Raw genomic sequence first — 16,985 nt, 5'->3', positions numbered from 1 at the left:
CAACCTCTCAAAGCACTTCATCACCACAGACGTTAGTACCACTGGTCGATAGTCATTGAGGCACGTCACCTTACTCTTGTTGGGCCCTTAGAGGGTATTATTGATGCCCTCTTAAAGCAGGTGGGAACCTCAGACCTCAGAAGTGAGAGGTTCAAAATGTCTGCAAAAACTCCCGCCAGTTGGTCTGCACAGGTCTTGAGAACTCGACCTAGTATATCAGGTCCAGGCGCTTTCCGAGGGTTCACCCCCCTGAAGGATCTTCAGATGTCGGCCTCTGTGACTATGACTGTAACACCGTCAGGGCGAATAGGGGCTCAGGAAGGCACATAGAAACATAGACATAGAAACATAGAAAATAGGTGCAGGAGTAGGCCATTCGGCCCTTCGAGCCTGCACCGCCATTCAATATGATCATGGCTGATCATCCAACTCAGTATCCTGTACCTGCCTTCTCTCCATAACCCCTGATCCCTTTAGCCACAAGGGCCACATCTAACTCCCTCTTAAATATAGCCAATGTACTGGCCTCAACTACCTTCTGTGGCAGAGAATTCCAGAGATTCACCACTCTCTGTGTGAAAAATGTTTTCCTCATCTCAGTCCTAAAAGATTTCCCCCTTATCCTTAAACTATGACCTCTTGTTCTTGACTTCCCCAACATCTGGAACAATCTTCCTGCATCTAGCCTGTCCAACCCCTTAAGAATTTTGTAAGTTTCTATAAGATCCCCTCAATCTTCTAAATTCAAGCGAGTACAAGCTGAGTCAATCCAGTCTTTTTGAAAGTACTGACATCCCAGGAATCAGTCTGGTGAACTTTCTCTGTACTCCCTCTATGGCAAGAATGTCTTTCCTCAGATTAGGAGACCAAGACTGTACGCAATACTCCAGGTGTGGTCTCACCAAGACCCTGTACAACTGCAGTAGAACCTCCCTGCTCCTATACTCAAATCCTTTTGCTATGAATGCTAACATACCATTCGCTTTCTTCACTGCCTGCTGCACCTGCATGCCTACTTTTAATGACTGGTGTACCATGACACCCAGGTCTCGTTGCATCTCCCCTTTTCCTAATCGGCCACCATTCAGATAATAGTCTACTTTCCTGTTTTTGCCACCAAAGTGGATAACCTCACATTTATCCACATTATACTGCATCTGCCATGTATTTGCCCACTCACCCAGCCTATCCAAGTCACCTTGCAGCCTCCTAGCATCCTCCTCACAGCTAACACTGCCCCCCAGCTTCGTGTCATCCGCAAACTTGGAGATTTTGCATTAAATTCCCTCGTCCAAATCATTAATATATATTGTAAATAGCTGGGGTCCCAGCACTGAGCCTTGCGGTACCCTACTAGTCACTGCCTGCCATTGTGAAAAGGACCCGTTTACTCCTACTCTTTGCTTCCTGTCTGCCAGCCAGTTCTCTATCCACATCAATACTTAACCCCCAATACCGTGTGCTTTAAGTTTGTATACTAATCTCTTATGTGGGACCTTGTCGAAAGCCTTCTGAAAGTCCAGATAGAACACATCCACTGGTTCTCCCTTATCCACTCTACTAGTTACATCCTCGAAAAATTCTATAAGATTCGTCAGACATGATTTACCTTTCATAAATCCATGCTGACTTTGTCCAATGATTTCACCACTTTCCAAATGTGCTGCTATCCCATCTTTAATAACTGATTCTAGCAGTTTCCCCTCTACCGATGTTAGACTAACTGCTCTGTAATTCCCCGTTTTCTCTCTCCCTCTCTTTTTAAAAAGTGGGGTTACATTAGCTACCCTCCAATCCTCAGGGACTACTCCAGAATCTAAAGAGTTTTGAAAAATTATCACTGATGCATCCACTATTTCTGGGGCTACTTCTTTAAGTACTCTGGGATGCAGCCTATCTGGCCCTGGGGATTTATCGGCCTTTAATCCATTCAATTTACCTAACACCACTTCCCGGCTAACCTGGATTTCACTCAGTTCCTCCATCTCATTTGACCCCCGGTCCCCTGCTATTTCCGGCAGATTATTTATGTCTTCCTTAGTGAAGACAGAACCAAAGTAGTTATTCAATTGGTCTGCCATGTCCTTATTCCCCATGATCAATTCACCTGTTTCTGACTGCAAGGGACCTACATTTGTTTTAACTAATCTTTTGCTCTTCACATATCTATAAAAACTTTTGCAGTCAGTTTTTATGTTCCCTGCCAGTTTTCTTTCTTAATCTATTTTCTCTTTCCTAATTAAGCCCTTTGTCCACCTCTGCTGGACTCTGAATTTCTCCCAGTCCTCTGCTAGGCTGCTAGTAGTAGAATCAGTGTTCTCCCTATCAAACCGTGCATAGAACGCATTGAGCTCGTCAGGGAGTGATGCTTCGCTGTTGTTTGAGCCGCCTCCTGATTTTGCCTTGTAGGAGGTGATGGCATTCAAGCCCTGCCACAGTTTCTGTCTCATCCTCCAGATTAGAGCAGAAGTCCCTTTTGTCCTTTTTGATGGTCTTACCAAGGTGGTATCTGGACTTCTTATAGACCTCTGCATCGCCAGACCTGAATGACCAGGGATCTTGCCTTCAGAAGAATGTGGATCTCATGGTTCATCCAAGGCTTCTGGTTAGGAAACACTCGGAAGGTTTTTGTCTGAACGCTGTCCTCCACACATTTCCTTATGAAGTCTGTAACGACTGTGGCGTATTCATTCAGGTCCGTTGCCAAGTCCATGAACATTGCCCAGTCTACAGACTCCAAACAGTCCTGGAGTTGTTCCTCTGGCACTTCACTGCCAGATGTTCGAGGTGTGGAGAGCACACAAAATCCACACAAAATCAACTTTATTTGTTGTTCTAAATTAATGTATTGTTTACTGTCTTTCACCCTCTGCCTTAATCACAAAGCAGTAATCACAAAACGCTTACATATAAATAGAAAAAAAAACAAGTGCTGGAGTAACCTAATGGGATAGGCAGCATCTCAGGAGTGCATGGATATGTGATGTTTCATGTCAGAATCCTTCTTCAGTCAAATAGCATCGCTTGTTCATTTTACTGTAACAATACACAAAACACATTGGCACAAATATATTTAAAGCCTGTGAGCTCTCCGTAATCATCAGTACTTGAACCTATTGTAATTCAGTTTAAATACAAAAATCTACATGCCCAGCACCATGTTTTACTGAAATTCTAGCACAAACACTGCAGCTGAGAATAAATGTAATTTGTGTGTCTAAACCAGCGTTTCTCAACCGGGGTTCCGCGAGAGGTCGCTAGGGGTTCTGAGAGAAATAGTGATAAATAGGCTAATCATTTGTAAATGCATTTGAGTCATTTTTGTGTTTAGTTTCATATTCGTAATTTTATTATACACGTACGGCACATTTAGCGACGTCTATTTGACATATTTAGCGACGTCTATATGGCGCCAGTGTGAAACGGCCTTGCGTGGTCAGTGAACAGGAGCTGTACGTGACGGATTCATGTGTCATCAAGTGACTCACTTGAGTGCAGACGCATGCACGGTCTCCATCAGTCCTGTCCGTGCTTCCTGGCGTGCAGGTACAGTCCCTCATTCACCCACGTTATTTAGTAATTTTTACCCATCATTTAAGGATGTCATATGAATTTTAAAATTTTAATTATGTTTATGTTTATTTTTGTTAGTTTATCAAGTTTATTTGTATGTTTTTGTTAGTTTATGAAAAGTTTGTGTGTTGTTTTCTTTCTCCCTCTCCACCAAGGTTAATTCTGTTTGCTTTTATTTTGAATAAACGGTTTGATCTCATTTTTTTTTGCAATGTCAATGCACTTGAGAAGAACGCGTTATTTTTTGCTTAAACCAGTTATCAGAAAAAGGTTTGCCTTATGAACTTTAAGTTTATGAAAGAGAAAGAAAGATTAATAAACACATGATAAATTTTATGTAGGGGTTCCCTGAGACATGAAAATCATTTCAAGGGTTCCGCAAGGGTAAAAAGGTTGAGAAACGCTGGTCTAAGCACTAAAACTTCAAATCCGATTATGTTTTACATTCATGTCTCCAACAAGCCGCTGTAGCCCAACCCTCCAGCCTAGCACTTGGTTACAGTACTGTTTAACTAAAAGTATAAAAAATGAAGTTGGCTCAACTTTTTGTAACATTTTGTACAATACATTATTGTAGTTATTAGGTTCCATCAAATTTATGCAATTTTCTACTTTGTAATAATGTTTTGATTTTATTTTAAAGATGCACTTTTTCTTAAATTTCCCAACTAGAAACAAACAATGCTGCAAGACTGAAAGCTATGGAGTGGTGACATGGAATATAGATATATGATGAGGTGCTGCATGTGGCTATTCACAAGGGGTGAATATGGGGAAATATGGGGAAAATCTAAGGGAACTCCCGAGTTCGGTTCTCCACCCACTAGTTGATATTTACAGAGGCTTGGAGCAGATAAAACAAGGTCAGAGGCAAAGATATGTTATAATAGTTGTTTTGTAATTTCACCCCCTTCCCCCCATTATGTAGGCATAGATCATTTAAACAAATGGTTTCCTCTCCATGCTGGGAATATTTGTTTATATTTATCTTACTCTTTTAGCAATTCCATCAAAACCATTGTTCATCTCTCAGTCTTAAATTATTCAAGAAGAGCTATGTCTGAAATAAATGGATCTCCAAGTGCTTAACCGCCAATTTTGTGAGAATAGTTGGTGTATACCGCAAATTCCAGTTGACAAGTATTCCCTCAAAATTATGTTTAATAAGCAACATTTTGGGTTTCTCTTTTATCATATGGAGTTAAAAATAAAATAAATCACCTTAAAAATATCACACAAGAGATTGCATTGTCCTGATTCATAAACCTATAATAACTCAATTTGAGTTATAACTGTAACCAAGTTAATGAATGACATTAGTCAAGCAATCAAATTTCACTACACTAATTGGTGTGTGACAATAAATGTCCTTTGTCCTAGTCTACTTATAGACATTCCCGTTACTAATCAATCATTTACACCACTGATCATTGTTGATAACGTGAAAATTGTTAATGACTGACAATAGAAGCTACTGCCAATGAAACCAAAAGCAATTTAAACCACTTACAGTTCTGGCTTTATTTAAGGTATCAAATTCTTTGCACCCATTCTATGAATCCACATCAGAAACAATTGCTTTTACAGGGTATGAGAGGTCACAAAGTTAGTTTCATATTCATGGTTAATTTTGATGGGTTAATTTTGATGGGTTATATGATCTCAGGAGATCATATAGTAACTTCTTACTAGATAGAATTCAGGACTGGCATAATGTTGAAACCAAATCTTACATCTCATAATATCCTAACTTCTATACTCAACAGCCTGACTGATGATTTCAATGTACCAAAGGCTTCTTGATCACCCCATCTATGGCACCACTTTTAGGGTACTATTTACCTGCACTCCTAGACCCCTCTGCTTCACAACACCCCCCATGGCTCTGGCATTATTAATGAAGGTCTTGGCCTGGTTTGACTTCCCAAAATGCAACACCTCACACTTATCTGTATTAAACTCCATTATCCATTCCCCAGCCCCACTACTCAGCTGATCAAGATCCTACAATAATTTTTGATAACCATCTTTGCAATGTATCATCCCACCCACTTTAGTGTCATTTGCACACTTACTAGTCATGCCTTCTATATTCTCATCCAAACCTTTGGTATAAACGACAAACAGCAATGGGCCCAGCACTGATCCCTGAGCATACCACTAGTCACAGGCCTCCAGTCAACCTTCCACAACCACCCTCTGCTTCCTTCCTTGAAGCCAATTCTCTACCCAGCGAGCTCTCTCTGGATCCCATACAATCTGACCTTCCAGGGCAGCCTACCACATGGAACCTTATCAAATGTCTTCCTGAAATCCATATAGACAATGTCTACAACTTTGCCATCGTCAACCTTCTTGGTTACTTAAAAAAACAATCAAGTTTTACTTGCATTTTCGAAATGCTCTAAAGCAAACACTGAATTTTGAAACAATTTGTATTATCTGTGTCATCAAATATTGATTATAACGTAAAATCTGCATCAAAATTTCCAAAGAAATCTTTCACTGCTACACAAACATGTCTTTGTCAATTTCAATAATATATTTCTTACTAATAATCAGCATTAATCTGGGAAAATCATGCTAGAAGCGGGTATTTTGTTCCTGTTGGTTATGTTGAATAACTTCAACATGGGATGTATCTTACCTCTTTCTTTGTGAAAGCAATCAGAGCAGTCAGTAACAACCGAGTAAACTTCATTCTGCCGAACACTGCTGTGCACTGTTGATGCTGAAATATTAAACGGAAATGACATTACATTAGAAAGCAACAACAACTGTTTTTTATGTGGCACCTTCTTTTAAAAGTATGCACTAAATTATAGTAAGCATGCAGGTACAGCAAGCAGTGAAGAAAGCTAGTGGTATGTTGGCCTTCAAGACAAGAGGATTTGAGTTTAGGAGCAAGGAGGTCCTCCTGTAGTTGTGAGACCGCACCTGGAGTATTGAGTGCAATTTTGGTCTCCTAATTTGAGGAAGGACATTATTTCTATCGAGGGAGTGCAGCGTAGGTTCACCATATTAATTCCCGAGATGGCGGGGCTGACATATGATGAAAGAATGGGTTGACTGGGCTTGTATTCACTGGAATTTATAAGGATGAGAGGATATGTTATAGAAACATATATAATTCTTAAAGGATTGGACAGGCTAGATGCAGGAAAAATGTTCCCGATGTTGGGGGTGTCCAGAGCGAGGGGTCACAGTTTAAGAATAAGGGGTAGGCCATATAGGACTGAGATGAGGAAAAACTTCTTCACCCAGAGAATTGTGAATCCGTGGAATTATCTGCCACAGAAGGCAGTGGAGGCCAATTCACTGCAGTTAGATTTAGCTCTTAGGGCTAAAGGAATCAAGGGACATAGGGAAAAGCAGGAACAGGGTACTGATTTTAGACGATCAGCCATGATCATATTGAATGGCTCGAAGGACCGAATGGCCTACTCCTGCACCTATTTTTCTATGTTTTCTATTAATGAACAAGTTTGCAAGCAAATAATTATTTCATAGAACATACATCTAGAAGTAAAATTTGTACAATAGATTCGATGTCGATCTTCCAGGGAGATGCTAACTGCATTTCGTTGTCTCTGTACTGTACACTGACAATGACAATTAAAGTTGAATCTGAATCTGAATGAATCTTCTTTAAATTTCACCTTGAGCGGAATGCCTTTCAATTGGTTGTAAATCAATAAATCACGATGTAGCAAAACATGATTTCATTTTAAGAATGTGAAAGAACGGGCATTAGCTTGGTGATTAAAGTACTTTGGATGCTTCTTAAATGTTATGAGAGTATACTGCCACCTTCAGGCAGCACATTCCTAGCTCCACCCACCCTCTGTGTGAAAAAAAAATCCTCCTCAATCCTCTTCCCTTTCATCTTAAATACCTGCCCTTGTCTTAGACAACTCTACCACAGGAAAAATATTTCTATCTACTCTATCTATCCCCAGCATAATTTTACACATCTCCATCAGGTTACCTCTCAGATTCCTGCTCATCGAAAACAAAACACTTCTTATCCACTCTTTTCTTACAAGTGAGACACTCCATCCCAGGCAACATACTGGTTAATTTCCTCTGCACCATCTCCAGTACATCACAGCCTTCCTATAACGGGGTGACCACAACTGCAAAAAATACTCTAGGTGTGGCTTAGTAAAAGCTGCAACATGAAGACACAGCTCTTATATTCTTCGCCACAATGAATGAAGGCCTCTCATATACCCTCTTCATCACCTTAAACAACTGTTCCATCATTTTTGTGGATCAATGGACTTGCACCCCAAGGTCCATCTGATCATCAATGCTCCCTTTTCCCATGTATGTCTTAGCCTTGTTTGTCCTCCGAAAATGCCTCAAGTCAAGTCAACTTTGTCACATACATACAAGATGCACAGTGAAATGAAAGTGACAATGCCTGCGGGATTGTGCAAAACAACAGAACAGAACAGAACCAGTATTTACATTAAAAAAAGACACAACAGTAATTACGCCCTGATGAGATCAGAGTTTACAGTCCTAATGGCCTGTGGGAAGAAACTCCGTCTCATCCTCTCTGTTTTCGCAGCGTGACAGCAGAGGCGCTTGCCTGACCTTAGCAGCTGGAACAGTCCGTTGCTTGGGTGGTAGGGGTCCTTCATGATCTTGTTGGCTCTGGGTCTGCATCACCTGGTGTGTAGGTCCTACCGCGGGGTGGTGGGGGGGGGGGGGGAAAGAGTGTAGTTCCCATGGAGCGTTCAGTCGAACGCACTACTCTCTGCAGAGCCTGGGCAGAGCTTTGCCAAACCAGATCGAGATGTTTCTGGTCAGGATGCTTTCTACTGCATCAGTAGAAAGATTGAAGGATCCTCGGAGAGACTCTGAATTTCCTCAGCTGCCTGAGGTGGTAAAGGCTCTGCCTTGCCTTTCTCACCAGTGCGGCAGTGCGTGTTCTCCATGTCAGATCCTCTGTGATGTGGTCTCCCAGGTATTTAAAGCTGCTCAACCTATCCACAGTAGTCCCATTTATCCCCAGTGGCTTGTACGTCCTTGGTTGTTGTGCCCTTCTAAAGTCCACAATCAGCTCCTTAGTTTTAGTGACATTCAAGAGGAGGCTGTTGTTCTGACACCAGAGTACCAGGTCAGCCATCTCCTCCAGGTAGGCCTTCTCATCGTTATCGGAGATCAGGCCCACCACCACAGTGTCATCAGCAAACTTGATAATGGAGTTGGAGCTGAACCTGGCCACACAGTCATGTGTGTACAGGGAGTACAGTAGGGGGCTGAGGACGCAACCCTAGGGGGATCCTGTGTTCAGGGTGAAGGGGATGGAGGTACGTCTCTCCATCTTGACCACCTGGGGCCAGGAGGTGTGAAAGTCCAGGACCCAGGCACACAGGGGAGTGCACACATCAGGTACTTGGCAGGATTATATTTAATTTGCCATTGCTCCACCCAACTTTGTCATACTGTAGTGTTAGACAACCTTATTCATTATCTGTGACACCACCAATTTTTATATAATCCATAAATTAACTTATCATAATTCCTGTGTTCACATCCACATCATTAACAGATATCACAAACATGTTACTTGTCACAGTCTTTCATTTGGAAAAGCAATCCTCTGCAACCACTCTCTGCTTCCTGCTGTTAAGAGATCAATCATGGCATTTGATTCTTGCTTCCATTCCAAAAGACAAATACATGGCTTTTCGTCCTTCTCACTGCCTGAAAAGGCCTTAATGGGAAAGCTTTGAACTGCTTTCCAATCACTCTCGGTGCCTGAAAAAAGTTCTAATATGTTTTAAGGAAGTGCTCCAGTATTTTCGTAAGTCTGTAATGATTTTGTTGACCATCAAGTCAAGGAAAATATTTTTAAAATTCTAAGATTATGTGATCAGAAATTACAGAACATTTTGCTGCAAAAGCGTTCAAATTCTATGCAATGCCCTTCACTTGATTATGATCCAGAATACTACCTGGTGCACAAAAATTATATATTGAATTTATCTTGACATATGCTTACTTCAAGTTCAACCTCTGGATTGCGCTCTTCTCCTTGTCGACTCCTAGTGCTCTAACAAAAAAAACAGAAACATTAATTATAGTGCAAAACTGGAGAAACCATTTTATAAAACATCTGCATCCCCAACAAAGGTGTCCCACAATTTCTGAAATCTGCGGTTTCAGAATATTATATTCTTCACCAAATTGTCATTTTATTATGTTAAATCACAAATTTTGGATGTGGTTACACAATATTCTATCCTTAGGAAGTAGTTTATGTTGATGAGCACATTCTTAGATCAAATGTTACCAGTGGTTTTACATAAATATTTAATTATAGAAGAATTCACTTTTGAGATAAACGAACACATTAGATAGACAACTTCAATAGATCAAATTTCCTGTGGTAGAATAGGCTGGTTGTGAGCACTACACTAGGCGCTGTTGATGGAATCTTAACTTCCAATTTCCCCATCCTTTCTGAAATACACATTTAACTTTTTCGAGTCTTCGTTCTGACCACCCCACCCGAGACATATTCTACAGAGTGCAATAGACAATAGGTGCAGGCAGCACCGCCATTCAACGTGATCATGGCTGATCATCCCCAATCATTACCCCGTTCCTGCCTTCTCCCATATCGCCTGACCGCTATTTTTATGAGCCCTATCTAGCTCTCTTGAAAGCATCCAGAGAACCTGCCTCCACCGCCCTCTGAGGCAGAGAATTCCACAGACTCACCACTCTCTGTGAGAAAAAGTGTTTCCTCGTCTCCGTTCCAAATGGCTTACTCCTTATTCTTGCACTGTGGCCCCTGGTTCTGGACGCCCCCAACATCGGGAACATGTTTCCTGCCTCTAGCGTGTCCAAGCCCTTAACAATCTTATACGTTTCAATGAGATACCCTCTCATCCTTCTAAACTCCAGAGTGTACAAGCCCAGCTGCTCCATTCTCTCAGCATATGACAGCCCCGCCATCCCGGAAATTAACCTTGCACATTATTAATTTTTGATATCCTTTGCCGATTTCTAAAACATTCACCATTCTGGATATTATTACTCTGCTTGGCAAAATTAATAGTCTTTACTCTGTGATACCGATCTTTAATTTATTTTGGTCATCAACTGAATCATCTAATATGTTGAGATTTTATTTCACAATAAAATATATTTATTGAAAATTATAAATTATGCTTGCTTGCTTTGGCATTAATCATATTCTTAACCTACCCAATTATGTATTATATATGAATGTTGAATTAAAATGGATGCTTAACACACTGAAATGATAAATTACCTTCACTCTTCTTTGCAAATCATCTTCCACATCTTTCAACATGCCTAGAGATAGAATTTAATAAATGCTGAAAAACATTAGTTCATCCAATATATGAACAGACCAAAAAGCTTCAGTCACAAATTATGCAAGAATATCAATAGTCCTACATGGATTGATGACACCTTAAAAGTACTTTTTCCACATATATTTTGCCTCCTCTAGTTCATTAGTAGAGGCACATAACATATATAAATTTGTTTCAATAATTAATAATACAATTAAATTAATTGCTATGGTTTTATTTTCTAAATATTATACCTAGTTAGAGTAATTTCAAAACAGTTGGATCACATTGATTTTGCTGCCATTTCCAATACATTGTACTCTTCTCCATTATATATTTAATTCATTAATCACTGTAAAAGCTGGTATAGGTGTGTTAAAAATATTTTTCTATGTCTCCTGCTTGTTCTATATTCTCTCTATTCTGTCTCACTTTGTAAATGTCATGATTATCCTCTTTTGATTTTCAAACCATTTCCAACTAAGGGTTTATCAGTCTTTTTGGTATTGGTGTATTTGTCTCAAGTACCAAGATACGGTGAAAAACTTTGTTTGTGTTGTCCAGTCAAGTCAGTACAATCAAGCCATACACAAGCACATGAGGTAGTGCAAAAAGAAAAATACCAGAGTGCAAAATATGATAAGTGTTACAGTTAGAAAAAGTGAAGATTGTTTTTTAAAAAGTGTAAGGCACAGCAGCTGATTTTCTTCAGAACAGCAAAAAAAATAATAATAGTGTGTAAGATTGCGCGAGGACTGGATAGGTTGAAAGGAAGGATCTATTTACCTTAGCTGAGATTAGTAGTTAAGCGGATAATAAAATAGTTAGAGTTGAGAAATCTGAATTTTTCAGTGCATTTATAGAGTATTGGATATGCACCTAATGTAGTACAACCCTAACGTTAAAGATTAAAAGCTAGGAAGTGAGATTAGGCAGGACACTTTTCTTGGGTGTCCTGGACATGATGGACAAAACAGTCTCCTCTCCAGTAAAGTTCAAAGATTTTCATAGGTTAACATTGTACACAATTTAAAATATATTTAAAGGATCTTTAATTTGTTTAGCTATTGCAAATTAGTTATCGATCTAATTCCTTTGACAAAACAGGCATTAAGTAGGAAATACAAAACAAGTTGTAGAAATTATGCCAACAATATTTTAAAAACTCACCTGTAACCCTTAGATCTGTGACATTATTGGCCATTTTGAAACCATAAGTCATCGACTGAAAATCCTCCTGAAAATACAAATAAAGGTATAGCTCCAAGTGATTGATTCCAGCAATATGTATGGGTCTACTTTTCACCTCCTGTGGATTACTATCTTCACTACATTCTTCTCCCATCAGAGAGGATCCCTTCATGAGGGGGAAATCGCCACTTAATTAACTGTTAGAACAATAGAATAAAACCAGTAAATATAGAAAGCACTCAGCAGCAACTGTGGAAGTAAATAGTTTAATGTTTCAAGTTAATTACCTCTCGTCAGAAATGGGAAAAGTAAGAAATAAAGGATGCTTTAATTTGCGTTAAAAAAAGGGGAAGAATAAAAAGGGAGACCATGAGTGAGAGAATGACATAAGTGGTGGTGTTGACTAAAAGAGGGCAGTAAAGCCATGAATAACAAGAGTTATGTTTGTGGGAGGTATGAATATGAAAATAATTGAAATTACCAATAAAAAGAGGGAAAATAAAATTGAATAATACAAAATATACATGGTATATAACTACCTGAAATGTTTCAAATTTATGATGGGCTCATAAAGTAAGTTGCAATGTGCATGATTATAAGACGAGTTACAGATCCTTCATTGATCTAGGACGCCAAAGATAGAGATTAAACTAGGAATGGATTAGAAAACTAGAGAGATATGTAATTGGAAGCTCAGGATCACTCTACATTCAGTGTGCAGTGATCTAAATTAATCTTCTATAACTTAATGGGGTGTGGGCGGGAAGACTGTTAAATACACGAAGAAAAGTTATTCCACCGACTTCAAATTAAACAAATAAACATGATAAGATTCAACATGCAGTAGATGTTTGTCACTGAAGGTGAACTTCTGGACAACCAGTTTTCAATTCATTGTGTTTCTGCTAGCATAATGCAAAGTTGTGTTGTTATTATAAAAAAAGAAAAACTAAAGTAATAACTTTGTCCAAAGTACATTGACATGGAATATGGTATTTTGTTAGAAAATAGTGTAAGACACTTTATTCTGCTCACAAAACAAGATAGATTCACTTTCAAGATAAAGAGGAAAAATATACCACCAATTTATATTTATGTCACTAATGCCTAATCGTAAGAAAACATGCTCAAATGTTAATTATTGAATTAGCTCTTAACATGAAAAGAGCTGTGTCCTCTTTTGTAAACTTTTGTATCTATTGTAAACTTTTGTATCTTGTTTCTACATTTCTAACAATTCACACTTTATTTTCTTCCACTGGCCTGGAAAAGGCTTTATTGATATCAAAAGTCAAAGGGCGAAGGAGAAAGAGAACCGATTCACTGTCTCTCACCACTATTTGTTCAACATGTTGGGCATACTCTAAAACAGGAAAACATAATGTGCCTGCTACTGAGAGATTACTGGCTACGAGAACGTGAAATTTTATTGGATGTTGCTGTTTCTTCTGTCATTGCTTTCAATTTTCTGAGTAAATTAACCATTTGCAGTGCAAAAACCATAATTTAAAACCATCTATCATTTTCTTTTGATCTCCTGTTTATCAATTCCGGATTTTATACAAATATTATTTAGGTTGTATTTGTTAATATCCAGTATTAAAATGACAAAGCAAACTTATTTACTTTCATCTCAAAGTTTAAACTAATTTTTACCAATGGGCAAAAATCCATTTCAACGTGTGCTCAAATTAATGGCAAATATTTCTGCTCTTACCTCTTCAAAAACAGCTGCTTTATTAACTTTTTCTCTGGCAATGTCACAGATCTTTAAAATGCCGAGAGCAAAGGCTTTCATCGCCGAATCCTCAATTAAGTCTGGATTGTGAACGTAAAGGCAAGTGAAGACTGTCTGGGCCAAAGAATGTCCTTCTAACCAAGTTATCTGTTAGAAGAAACTATGAGTTAAGATTTCAATTTTAACCGATATTTACTGCTTCCGACAATAAATAAAATTTCATAAAATAGATTCTATCCTTGTAGAAAAAGTAAACATCACATGCATGAAAATCACACGTCTTTCAAACCAATTGACCTGTGTAATATTCAACAAGTGATTGTCAAAGGAAAAGAACACAACTTCAAAAGTACAAAATAAATACAGATCAATAAAAAGTATTCCTACCTCTGTCCCTTGAGCCCAATTCCAACAAGCTAAACATATGCGAATAAACCAAATACTGCTTTTTCAAAAAAATACTAGCTTATTGTGTAATAATTTATTGCCAATTTGATCAACTTGAAGAGCACAATTGAAAATGCAAAGAACTTGGGAAAATTGTTGAAGACTTAAAGGCGTCAATATTAATTGGTTTGCAGAATAGTAAAGATTTAGTACATATTTTGAGGAGCTCCAGCATTTTACTCCAGCATTTTGTGTCTATCTTCGATTTAAACCAGCATCTGCAGTTCTTTCCTACAGATTTTGTTTACTTCCAGTGGTCTTCTCTTGAGTTCCAAACTTGGAGTCTTCATTCCATGGTGGTACTCCTGGATAGTTGCATCCACCATTTTGTGTCCACCACTGGAAGTAAGCTGGACAGTCCATATCAAGGTATGGTGTCAAGGTACAAACCATGAGTTTTGAGATGCAATGTAACAAGCAACAAGCTAGAATATTGAATTAAAGACAAAGTCAATAAGAGTTACACGATATAATTGAATGCCTGTACTTTGAATCCTATATTAATAAAGACTGAGTTGTAATAGAGTTTATTTTGTGTATTTCTTTGTCTGCCACATCAGTTAACAACCTGCAGTGAGATGCGTCAACAACCTTAATAAATGAAATCAGAGCAGCTGGTGAACACTGGTGTTTAACTGCATGAATATAAAAGTAGGTGATTATGATACTTAATTTGGCTGCAGGTCATACTGTCTGCAGGTATAGGTAACATTTTATTTTTATGTTAGTTATGAAAGCAGATTTGAAAACTCTTTCATTGGTGGACTGAAAGCTAAGAAGAGAACGTTAAGAACAGAGAGACGCAAGGGTAGAGGCGCTTAGTTCCTTGAAAGCAGTGACACAGGCATACAGTATGGTGAAGAAGGTGCCTTCATCAGTCAGGGTACTGAATGCAGGAATTAGGACATCATGTTGCAGCTATACAAGTCAGCAGTCGAATATGCCTGCCCAGTCTGGAAACGCAGCATGCAGAACCATCTCTGGTTGCCCCAAACCCACACAAGTTGACGACCTGTACCTGCTGTTGACGACCTGTACCTCAAAAGTGGAACACACCAAGCAGGAGGATGACCCTCATCACCCACTCTTCCAACATGTCCAGGCACCAAAGAGGTTAAAATCCAGAAATTGTTTCCTACATGCAGTTCAATCCCTGAATGATAACCCCCGCACCTGTAGGATAGATGTTTGGGTGACAAACCTACAATCAAAACACCACACACTGACACTATACCCTGAGGAGTCCCTTCCATTGGGAGCGAAAGAGACATGGCCAGTCTGGCTCTGCCTCAATCGCCTCAGAACACGGGTCGGACGGTGCAAAGCCCTCGTGCAGAAGTGGGGGTACAACAATGATGGACCAACCGAATGTGACTGCAGGGAGGCAACCCAAACTATGGAGCACTTACTTTCCTGCCCCCTCCTCCCAGAGCCCTGTAAACCAGAAGATCTTAAGGTCTTCTGTGCCATGTGCCAGAGCCCACACCACGCAGTGGCTTGGAAAAGTGTAGTGACACAACAAGAAAAAGCTGTACAAGTTGTTAATGTCCACATTTGGAATACAATGTACAGTTCCAGTCATCCTACTAACTGGAAAGGGCACAAAAAAGGTTGATGAAGATGTTACCAGGTCTGGAAGGATTAAGTTATAAGGAGATGCTAGATAGGCTGAGGAGTGACCTTATAGAGATTTATAAAAGTCATGAGGGACATAGGCAATATGAATGGACAATCTTTTCCTCAGGATAGGATAGTCTAAAACTAGAAGGCATGGGTTTAAGATAAAAGGGGAATGATTTAAAAGGGACCCAAGTGGCATCTTTTTCAAACAGAGGGCAATGTGTGTATGGAACAAACAACCAGGTGAGGTGTACAATTATGATATTTAAAAAGACACTTAGACAGGTACATGGATAGGAAAGATTCGGAAGGACTGGGCCAGGTGCAGGCATGGGGCATTAGCTTGGTTAGCATTGATGAGTTGGGCTGAAGGGCCTGTTTCTATGCCATATAGCCCTATGATTGAAACTTAAAATGATTGAAAATCTTAAAGATGTAGGTAAATTACTAGAATCCATTAGATAGCAATAATGTAACTTATTTTCGATAAATCACAAATATTTAAAGGAATTAACTGTAAAAGAGAATAGAATAGTTACTTGAAAAAAGTTAAAGGCATAGGACCAAAAACAATTCCATTAAAACCATTAGACAAAAACCACAAACTCACCAAGCAACAGAAGCATGTGTCTATTATACCTATAAGTTCAGGCATGGTTAGACCCTTGATTGTAATAGTTCCATCCTTTAGAAAGAAACAAAAGTAAACATTACTACTCAAAAAACTCGGCATTTAAAAAATGGTGGATCAAAAATATAAACTTCACCCATTGCAATAAGTACGATTTCAAGTTTTTATATACAACCAGATTGAAGTGGATGAACATTCAGTTTCAAAATTACTGAAAAAACGGTTACAGTTATTTACATGTTTATAATGTGCTAAAGAATTGAGAAGTGTGAGCATACAAGTTTAAACATTAATATCCTGGAGCAAATGGAACCATGGGTTGTGTAAAAATAAGCAACTGATTTTAATGGATTCTGCAAAGTGATAATGAGAAGAAGTGAGAAGAGAAGTTGGAAGGTGGAAATACAGATCAAGTAAGGAGATGCAATAAAATACTTACCCTGGC

General features: G+C 39.0%; 1 protein-coding gene across 4 annotated transcripts in view; it reads right to left on the bottom strand.

Moving 5' to 3' along the window:
* Positions 1-16,985, bottom strand: part of naa35 (N-alpha-acetyltransferase 35, NatC auxiliary subunit) — a 63,485-nt gene that overhangs the window by 28,114 nt on the left and 18,386 nt on the right. For all 4 annotated transcript variants that reach the window (XM_033017672.1, XM_033017670.1, XM_033017671.1 and 1 more), the window contains exons 5-10: positions 16,520-16,594; positions 13,822-13,989; positions 12,084-12,150; positions 10,868-10,911; positions 9,590-9,640; positions 6,221-6,304 (exon numbers count right to left, since the gene is read on the bottom strand). In XM_033017672.1, coding sequence (XP_032873563.1) covers positions 6,221-6,304; positions 9,590-9,640; positions 10,868-10,911; positions 12,084-12,150; positions 13,822-13,989; positions 16,520-16,594 — 489 coding nt within the window. The remainder of the gene's footprint in view (positions 1-6,220; positions 6,305-9,589; positions 9,641-10,867; positions 10,912-12,083; positions 12,151-13,821; positions 13,990-16,519; positions 16,595-16,985) is intronic.

Source organism: Amblyraja radiata, chromosome 3 (assembly GCF_010909765.2).
Source record: "Amblyraja radiata isolate CabotCenter1 chromosome 3, sAmbRad1.1.pri, whole genome shotgun sequence".
In the NCBI taxonomy this organism is placed as follows: domain Eukaryota; kingdom Metazoa; phylum Chordata; class Chondrichthyes; order Rajiformes; family Rajidae; genus Amblyraja; species Amblyraja radiata.
Note: the sequence above shows the minus strand (reverse complement) of the source record. Positions and strands in the feature narration are given on the sequence as shown.